The sequence below is a fragment of the Scylla paramamosain genome, chromosome 2, assembly GCF_035594125.1.
Source record: "Scylla paramamosain isolate STU-SP2022 chromosome 2, ASM3559412v1, whole genome shotgun sequence".
Classification (NCBI taxonomy): Eukaryota; Metazoa; Arthropoda; class Malacostraca; order Decapoda; family Portunidae; genus Scylla; species Scylla paramamosain.
In genome coordinates, this window is record NC_087152.1 from 22,184,555 (window position 1) to 22,195,245 (window position 10,691).

Genomic DNA, 10,691 nt, shown 5'->3' on the forward strand with positions numbered 1-10,691 from the left:
TGGGCACGGCACGTGAATTCGATGTGGATTATTCATGGATTTCTGGTGAAATCTTGAGTACGCAAGTATTCACTAAATTTCCACGTCTTTTCCACTTGGATAACTGGTTACCAGATTCACGTGAATAACTGGAAAAAGAAATCACGTGATTTCTTTAGTAATTTTATACATGCATAAATCTGGTACTTGAATTCACGTGATAATACATTACTAAAAATGGCATTCTGGGCGTTAATTATATGCTTTTGTTAACATTAAATTTAAAATAAAATAGTAAAAATAAGGTCAGTCCAGAACATTATACATCCACCTTGATTAATTTTAGTTGTTATATTTCATCTGTAGCCTACTAATGATAATCCATATATTCGCAACCTTCATACATATATATAGGCTACAAAATTTTGAGCTGCCCGCTAAATCAAATAGTCTACCCGGCCGCCAGGCAATGCACCATGCAGTCACTGAAACACGGAGATTAAATTGAGTATTCATCTCTCTCTCTCTCTCTCTCTCTCTCTCTCTCTCTCTGATGTATTTATTTTCTTTACATCAATAAATTATTTTAATTTGAATTTGAATTTTTCTCTATTGTTGTCCGTAAATGCTGGCAAACCACAAAGTAATCATATTATGTATTATGAAATAGATTTCAGGGTAGCATTGTTGGAATATATTAAGGAATTATCACCATAGTAAGCTAAAATAATAGGGCGAGGGAGTTTGCGCAACGCGCTGCTCGGATGGTCTGCCTTGTACGTGCCAGGCTGCCAGCCTCGGCCGTTGGCGCGAAAACTGTGGGAAAGACAGGGACAGTTCAGGAAGTCTCAGGCTGTTTTGGAGCCTTTCGTGGCTGTGCTAGCAAATAGCAGGTATGTAGTGATGTATTCAAGTGTGAGGATTACCTGTGGGCAAAGTGTAGGATGTCAGTGGAGTGTACAAGGAAAGGGAGAGCGTGATTGGAGAGAGTGTTGGACAAGAATTTTTAGGCGGCAGTGAATCTAGTCCTAGAGTGTTTCTTCATCTGCTCTAGGGGCTATGTGAGTTGCAGCGGCTGTGCGAGAAGACGCCTGTCTGCCCTACGTTAGTGATAGGTGTGCTCGTCACCTCTTATCCAGAGATGACCCTACCGGGGTGGAGTGGAGTGGGGTGGGGCCTGAGTGGAGTGGTTCTTACCTGGTTGGGCTCCCGAGGGAACCCCACAATGGCTAGCACGCCAGCCCGGAAATTTTTTAAAAGAACAGAGGACTATAAACTGAAGAAATGGCTGGAAAGTGTGCTATACACCCAAAGTATTTACAAACATCAAGGGATAGTCGGGTGCACATAACCTAACGCCACATATCACTCGCCTACCTGGCCGTCTTGCCACGGTTTTGGGGTAATGAACAACGCTTATTTATATTTGAATACATGGCCGAAGATCTTTTGTCATTAAGACACCCATTTATTAAACAGGTCTAACACCTCTACACTCGAGAACCCCGTAAAGTAAGATAAATATTAATTCAATTAATGCAATATCTTACCTTGTAATGGGGATAGAGACCCGGCGGGGACACTTATAGAAACCTTAACCATAATGTAAGACTCCAGTAAGGCAAACAAGGCCGTAGGTAAGGTAATCTTTTGGTGTAGCTAAAGTAAAATATTACCACTAAAACTAATGAATCCTAATCTAAAACAATCTAAAATAACCAATTTTTTTTTCATTTCCCCACCTAACCTAATCAAACCAAACCAAACCTAACCTAACCCACTAACCTAACCTGATTCGAAGTATTGGGGTGGTGGTGAGGGGCAAGTATTTTTTTTATGAACCAAAAAATTGCCAATTTATAAATAGCACATCGAAATCTATAAAAAGAAAGTAGTTTCAACCCGAAAATCCTAATCTGACCTCTGCTATAATAATTCTGCAAAATATTTTAGGCCAAGTATATACAAAGTTTAGATGATTGCCTTAATTATTGTTCACTAACCAAACCCAAGATTTCCTAAGCTAACCTAACCTAACCTTTCCAGAAATTACCTGCCAAAATGGAAGGAAGGGTTTGCCACCCCCTTCCTTGTTCAAGTAGTCATTATGGGTAAAAGTGTAGAGTCCTTTCTCGGTGTTATTACTGGTTTGTTTTTTTCCTCGTTTTCCCAGCACCAACAAACTTTAAGACGTGGCGGGAAGGCGGAGTTTTAGGGTGGAGGAAGCCACATAGGGCAAATTTGGCAAGACCCACAATTACCATGAGGGTTTTGATCCCTTCACTTCTCACTTGTGTGGTTATTAGTGATTTATGATGCGTTATTAATAATAAAATACAGAAATACACCTTATAGTACTACTAACATGATATACTGTTATGAATTTAGTGACAACGAAAATGTATATAGCTATGTATTTTTCTTTAACTGGGATGCATTATGCTAAAAATGCAGTGTTTGCAATTTCTTTATGGCATTTCTGCCAGAAACATCACTGGTATTATTTCTACTTCCCCATATGCATACTAAGCCTGTTAATATAGCTGCAGTAGTTTTCATGTGTGTAGTGGTAAAACCACTTTTGTCTGTAAATTATCAGTTACTGAATAGTAACTAGTTTTGAAGAGGTCAGATAGAATGTTTTCAAACTTAGGAAATTAATTTTACTAGGATGTGATGTGAAATTTGCACAGACAGACCATTAGTAACAATTAATTTCAGGAAGAGCGTATCCTGCTACTGTATGGGCTGGATCAACCTCAACTTGTAACTGGTGGTAGCTACTCCATCCATTCATTCTTTCCCTCTGTTGAGACAACTTAAAGTGAGTATGTATATATAATGTCTTATTGAATGTTCTATCTATGCATGATGTACTGCTTCAAATTTACTTTACGGACCTTTAAAGTCTGACTGATCACCTATATCACTGTCATACTGAAACTCTCTTCAGAAGGCAAATTTTTGCTACTTTGTGTTGTGTGTAATCATTGAGCTCGTTTGTGTTGTAGTATGTAATCTTTAAGCTACTCTGTGTTTTGTGTAAACTGCAGAACTACTTTAATTTGTTTTTGTGTACTCTAAACTAATACATTTCATTTGTTATCTTTCAGAGTACTAAACCACTACTCTAACTCTCCTATTTTTCCCTGACTTTTGATCACAGTCTCTTCTCAATTAATTATGTCTTACCATAAAAGATACAGGCAGATACAACGTGAGCTCAAGGAACTGTTGGTTAGTAGTAGTGAAGAGGAAGCTGACTGGGTTCATCAAAACACCAAAATTCCCAAACTTTACCATAATAACTCTGACCCATCTTTAAGCTTTTCTGACCAGGACAGTTGTGAAAGTACATCCTTATCCCCCTTGATAGTAACTGCACCAGAAGAATTAAGCACAGATGATGAGAGTCACCACCATATATCTGATTTGGCACTTGAAGAAGGATTAGCTTTATGGGCATCAAAAAATAACATTACACGCCAGGCAGCAAATGAATTATTGGAGCTGTTGAGGAATAATGGGCATAATCTACCTAAAGATTCACGCACTTTGATGGAAACTCCAAGGTATGTAGAGGTATTAGAAAAATGTGGAGGACACTATTATTATTTTGGGATTGGTTCATGTTTGCAAAATATATTGAAGACTCATCCAGCATTTGTAAAAGAAAATGATTCGGTTAAACTCAGTGTAAACATAGATGGTATTCCTTTACATAAATCAAGCAATGAACAGTTCTGGCCTATACTGATAAAGTTCAGCTGCTTTAAGCCAGCATTAGTTGCTCTGTATTGTGGAAAGACTAAACCAGATTCTATTGACAGTTTTTTGGAAGATTTTCTTCAAGAATATAAGCAACTTTCTGAAAATGGTTTAGTTTTTGAAGGGAAAAGACTGGCAGTAAGAATAGTTGCATTTATTTGTGATGCACCTGCATGCTCATTTATCAAATGCATAAAAGGGCACAATGGGTATTACTCATGTGAGAGATGTGAAATTAAAGGAACCTGGCAATCACATGTTCTTGTATTAGACTCTGCACAACCCTGTAATGAAAGATCTGATGAGAAATTCAATCAGGAACAGTACAGGGATTCTCATCAGTTAGGAAAAAGTCCTTTGATTCAGTATGGAATATCTTGCGTGAAAGGGTTTCCACTGGATTACATGCATATGATTTGCCTTGGTGTTACCAGAAGAATGCTACTTTTCCTCATAAGAGGTTCTAAGAAATGCAAACTCTCTCAGCTTCAAATAAGTTTAATTTCTTCTTCTTTAGAGAGTCTTTCCAACAAACTACCAAGTGAATTTGCTAGACAGCCACGATCACTAGCTGTAATTGATCGCTGGAAGGCCACCGAATTTAGACAGTATATATTATACACAAGTATTGTTGTCCTGAAAGATGTTGTTCCTATTATATACAAAAACAGTCTTTTGCTTACTGTGTCCTTATCAGTTTTATTGAATTCCAATGATGAAATACGAAATTCTTACTTACCATATGCAAGAGAATTACTTAAGTGTTTTGTACAACAGTGTCGAGATATATATATGGTCAAAGTTTTATTGTATATAATGTTCATAATCTTCTTCACTTGGTAGATGATGTAGAGAATTACCAGTGTTCCCTTAATGACATTTGTGCTTTCCCATACGAGAATGAACTTCACAAAATAAAGCAGTTAGTGAGGTCATCAAACAATCCAGTTTCTCAAGTTTTCAAAAGACTTGCAGAAAAGAAAATGTTTAATGAATCAAAAGTGACAGAAGCTAATCACAGAATATATATATCTACAAAATACAAAAATAATTGTTTCATGTTAAAAAATGAAGATTTTGTGTTCCTTAGGAAACTAAAAAATGATGTCTACTATGAATGTGATGTTCTTCGTCAAAGCCAAACTGAAAATTTTTTTACTGAACCATGCAATTCTAAACTCATTAACATTGTGTTTATGAAAAATAAGAGTAATTTAAAAAAGAAAGTAATTCACTTAGAGCAGCTGCATAGAAAGGTGATAAAATTGCCATACAAAGATGGTGTTGTTTTAGTACCAGTTGTACATGACATTTCCAGTTAGGTGGGCAGTTGTACATGGTGTATTCTCATGACTGATATGTGTTTACTAAAGAGAAGTTAAGCAAAACGTTTCAGATCTGCAGGATTTTAGTCTTCATACACAAGTTGTATTTGTTATGTATCTCTCTTATGGCCATTGTTCTTTATCTCAAAACTGTTCATCTGCATCTTCACTCTCCTCTTCGTCTCCCTTGTGCCTTGTGTGCCAGTACAGCCCGGAGTGCTGCTCTTCGGCTTATGAAGAGGATTTTGTCAGGTTGAGACATGGGTAATTGTTTCTATACTACATTTAAAATATAGAAATTAGGTTTTTATTCTTGTCATATACCTATCTGAAGAGGTAAAACTGCCAACATGCCTAGCTTTTAAATATTGTATTATTCGTACTTGAATATCTTACTGCTGATGTTATTAATGAAACAAAATATGCAAAGCATGAACATAGCCCATTGATTAATTATATTTTATATTTAGAATGTGGAAACGAGCAGTTTGGTTGGAGGGTAAGAAAGAAGAAGAGGGTGTGGTGCCATCCAGCTGGGTATTAGAAGAGAACCAAACCTTGTTTTGGCCACAAGGAGTTAATGCTGAGAATGCCCTTCATAATCAGCAAGAACCAGACCCTGCATCATGGAGAAAGTTTATGTTGAAAAAAGTGAAGATCACTTCTGGTTGGTGTTTTACTATTATCTTGCTGTTATTGGATGACGTTCACTTTCATGTTTATTCACCTCAGAAATGCTCATTTTTGTTGCCTTTTAGCTGTACCTGATTGAGATAAATGTCACAAAAATTTAGGGCTGGTAATGAAATGTTTGGCGCCTGAGATGGGCAGTGGTCGAGGTATGCAATATATATATATATATATATATATATATATATATATATATATATATATATATATATATATATATATATATATATATATATATATGGGTTATGAACAAGATGTACTCAGTACCGTAACTTTATTTTGCGCTACGTTACGCCACTCAGACTTGATGGCATCTTCAGGCTAATATAAGAGGTATTGGTGTGGAATCTTATATTATAATATTTTAAGTATTTTGGTGTAATTGTAAATTTAATATGTATTTTATTCTATTAGACTGAAGATGCCAGCAGTCTGAGTGGCGAAACTTAGTGCAAAATAAAGTTATGGTACTGAGTACGTCTTGTTCATAACCCAAGTATTTCAAGAAACTTCATCAACGCTATATATATATATATATATATATATATATATATATATATATATATATATATATATATATATATATATATATATATATATTTTTTTTTTTTTTATTTATTTTTTTCCCCCTCAGATAGTTTTCAAGAATGCGATACCTACCATCTGACATCTACGGTGGAGAGTTCTGAGAGCAACAGTGATCCTGATGAAGGTCTACTCATGAGAAAAAGGAGAAAACGTTGTAAGAAAAATCTGCCTGATGACTTTGTCAGCAGTGAAAACTTACATGGTAGGCATACCTGGTCATATTTGAAAACAATTTATGAAAGAAGAAAATCATAACAGTGAATACAACAGCAATACTATTGTTCATTAATAATTAGATTGACAAACTGAGAGAACTGAGAGGTGGGGGATAGCTGGGAAAACACAAAGTGGTTTGGTTAGCAAATTTCTTCAATCTCATTTTTGTCTACAAAGTGTCTGACTGTAAACATTTACAGGTGAAGGGTTTCCCCGGACTATTCACTGACTCCTTTTATTTGTCTTTGACAGCCCCCAACACCAAGCCCTTTCACAGTTTTTTTTTTTTTTTCGTGTCTTTGTAATATGTAATGATTTTTCCACAGAAGCTGTCCACATGAAGCCAGCCTCACAGAAGCCACAGGTCACAACCTCTCAAGATAAGGTAGCTTCTGCTCCTTCACAGGTTGTACTTCCAACACCTCCTCCTAAGGTGTCTTTGGATATGCGGTCCACCAGAACCCATGGGATGATGGAGTGCAGTGCAACAAAAGATTCGGTATCCAGCAAGACATCCAAGTCATCTGACAACAGTGATGGCAGTGTCCAGCATGACAGGAGACATCATGACACGCCTTACCAAAAAAGAAACCATGATCGAGGTGACAATCTTGACCACCATGACAGGAGACACCATGACACACCTCACCGAAGAAGAAGCCATGACCAAGGTGACGTGCTTAAAAAGTTCTCAGATTCAAATGTGACAGAAATACAAATGATAGTTGCAGCAAAATTGCGTAATGCTCCAAAATTGAAAAATGAAAATTAGCTGATGTAAAATGGTACTTACAATCAGTTAAGATCTGCAAGAATGTTAAAACAAACCAATCTTTGTCTCATGCATGACCTTGGTGAAGTAAAGTATTTTCATACCAAGATGAACTGCAATAGCGCAGTGAAAAATCTAGTCATACCCACTGCCAACAGGAGTCTAACCCGGGTCTCTTGAGTGAGAGCCAGACAGCAAGACCACTACACCACTGTGGTGTAGGGGTCTTGCTGCCTGGCTCTCACTCAAGAGACCCGGGTTCGACTTCTGGTGGCAGTGGGTATGACTAGATAAAGTATTTTCATTTTGTATGTTACTAAAAAAATGCTGGTAAATTTATCTCATGACTGATTGTACACAGATGACCTTATATATTGTAACTATGTGTACATTTCCCTTCCTCCCCCCTCTCTCTCTCTCTCTTAAAGAAGCTCTTTTTCTATCAGAATGACAAAATTTATTGATGTGTAAACAGTATAAGGGGGGATGTTAGAGAAGCTTAAGAATGAAAGAACCAGGACCGCCGAGAACCGAACCTCAGACAAGCTGTTCCCGCCACCACGCTAACCTGGTCCTGGTTCTTTCAACTTGTCGTTATGGGATTCAAGCTTAAGAATGGTTTTAAGATGTGGAGAGAGACTTACTGCTGTAAAATTTTAACCGATTGGGATATTACCTCATGATATTTATGTGAGATGATATTAATGATCTCAGATTATAAAAGCAAACTAGTATTATTAACAGTTATTTATTTTGTAATTTAGTAATAGATATAACATTTTAATTTATAATTTTGCTTTTGCCTACCACTTAGGTTCCCATGTATTTTTACGTAAATGAAAAAGTATGGAGCTACACAAGTATCAATTCACAAAATGCTTAATTTCATTGACAACTGTGGTCTGTATTGTTTTAAGCATATTGTGTACTTGTGGCAGGCCTGGTATTCTTTGCATATATTCCCCCTGGGGCTACATAGATACTAGAATGTAGCCCTCTCCATGTCGGCTGTGTGCCGTAAGAGGCGACTGATTCTGGCCCTGGGTGGGGATCTCTTTTACTAGCCCATAGCAGGTCTTTTTACCGCTTGACATATTTTCCCTTCTCATTTCCCTTTGCTTTCTGTCCATTTTCTTTTACGTTCTCTTACTTTTCCGAGTGGTGGGCTGACTCTTTGTCAGAGTGAGGGTTGGTGTCCTTTACTTCCCATAGCCATTTCTGTCTTTCTCTTGTTCTATATACCTCTACTGTTTAGGGTGACACTAGGCTGGGGATCTGCCCATTCTTCTCTACCTTTTATAGTCCCACTTGTGGCACATGCCCAGGGATAATGCTAGGCACAAGTGCCATGGGAACCCATTTATTGAGTCGTGGCCCGGGATGGCGGATGGTCACCCTCACAGTTCAAGGGTGGTTTCTGCTGTTCTGGACCATGGCATGGGGAGGTAATGCATAGGAGCAGGTGTCAGGCTATGGATGGATTGTGGCTAAACAAAGTTTTAATTTTTTGTATTACTGGGATCATCCATTTATATATTGCAGTTATTCTTCATTCAAGTCAGATATCTTGAAAGCCTTTATATATAAAAATGCAAGCACTAACTTTTTTTTTTTTTCATAAAATATGGAAATTATTTTGGTTTTGATATTTTTACAAGGATGAAGATTATTAAATTTATGAAAAAGTGTAAGACTGAAGAATATATATATATATACACTTTCTGTATTACTTGTATTTTTTACATGCCTACCTTGTATTCTGAAATTGCACAGTACTATGGTTGCATTCAACAAGTGTGAAGGCTGCATTATCGTGCTCTACCAGCCTGCCTGTCAACAATGTGCGGTCTCGTAAAGGATATGTTTCTGTTTATAATAGCCTATTTGACTATAGCTTACGTAAATGATACAGAAACATATACTGAGAGACTGGATGCACTGATGACATGCAGATTACCAGAGCACGATAATGCAGCCTTCAAACTTGTTGGAATCAACTACAAAAGCTCAGATAATTCACGGATAAATAAACACATGGATTATTCCACCAGATATTACCGTGTATTACACGTGAATTTGTACACGTGTATTCCACGTGTTCATTTTCACGTGAATTCGATTTTGCATTTTCCATCAAATATCCATGAGTAATCCACGTGCAGGATCCACGTGTATTCCATGTGAATTACGTGACATTTGCCCACTGGGTGGGGTAATACGTCCTCAAGGGAAACTTAGGACCCGTTAGAGGTGATGACTGTAACTTGAGGAGGAAGTAACCAAGTACGACGTTCCCTGGAAACCTCACTTCTCGAAGTAAAGCCCACAAGAATGGGGTACACTTCCCCGAACTGAAACACATAAGCTACCATCTGATATGAACTGTTTTGACACGACGAGAATTTGGGGACGACTTTCCTGAAATGCCCCACTCTATTTGTGGCTGAGACAGTGTCACTGACCTTCGAACACTTGTGGCGGATGAGGATTTCCTGCTCTTAACTCACTTCATTCCTAACCCTCACATCCTATACATTATAACACTGTTCACTTCTCCTCACTCCTGAGTTCGTGCATCACATTAGCACTCCTCAATAAGACGTCTGGGAGGTCGACGGCGGCGGGGAGGGAGGTCTTGATCCTCCTCCTCCTCTTCCTCAACACATCCGTCTGAATAGTTCTCCTCCAACTCCGGAATAATTTCACTCCGGCTCACATACGGTTTCACCTTTTCTGCTGCTCTTTGTACTAACTTCCCAGAATAGGGGTCCTCCACTACATACAGTTGACCGTCCCTGATTACCTCACTCACTCGATATGGTCCTTTCCACTTAGCATTCAATTTGGTAGAGGTACCAGGCAACGGAGTTTCTGATTTCACCCACACCAAGGACCCAACTGAGACCTTTTCATCACGTTGTTTTCTGTTCGCCACTGCACGGTACCTCCTCTGTGACGTCACACTAGCGTCTTTAATCATGCGCTTAAGTTGCTGAACGTCACTATCTTCAGACTGCACCGTCAGGAGAGGCGCCGTGACGAAACGAGGTGGCTGTCTTGCGAAGAATGCTACATATGGAGAGACCCCCGTGCTGCTATGTTCTGCCAGATTCATGTGTGACTGACATTCACTGAGAAGGGCGGGCCACCTTAAAGGGTAACCCTTGCACATTTGGGACAGCACGGTCTTCAGGGTCCGGTGCATTCTCTCGATGAGTCCGTTTGACTGGGGGTGATAGGGAGTGGTGTAGAGCAGTTCTATCCCATGAAGACCAGCCCAGGTTCTTAGTTCTCGTCCCGTGAACTCCAAGGCATTGTCACACAGGATGGAGAGTGGCCGGCCAAAGTCAGAG

At 38.5% G+C, this 10,691-nt stretch overlaps 1 protein-coding gene across 5 annotated transcripts; it reads left to right on the forward strand.

The window, feature by feature from the left end:
• The first annotated feature begins 542 nt into the window (after nucleotides 1–542).
• LOC135111816 (uncharacterized) lies at nucleotides 543–9,064 on the forward strand. 5 transcript variants are annotated; one of them, XM_064025535.1, is made up of 6 exons: nucleotides 543–872; nucleotides 2,701–2,803; nucleotides 3,093–5,336; nucleotides 5,543–5,739; nucleotides 6,397–6,552; nucleotides 6,896–9,064. In XM_064025535.1, exons 3-6 carry the CDS (start codon nucleotides 5,185–5,187, stop codon nucleotides 7,336–7,338), a joined length of 948 nt encoding a protein of 315 aa, XP_063881605.1. In that variant the 5' UTR covers nucleotides 543–872; nucleotides 2,701–2,803; nucleotides 3,093–5,184; the 3' UTR covers nucleotides 7,339–9,064. The 5 variants fall into 5 exon arrangements, with proteins under 5 accessions (XP_063881605.1, XP_063881610.1, XP_063881622.1 ...); XM_064025540.1 differs by having other exon boundaries at nucleotides 549–872; nucleotides 3,093–5,324; nucleotides 6,893–9,064; XM_064025529.1 differs by having other exon boundaries at nucleotides 572–872; nucleotides 6,893–9,064.
• The last annotated feature ends 1,627 nt before the right edge of the window (nucleotides 9,065–10,691 follow it).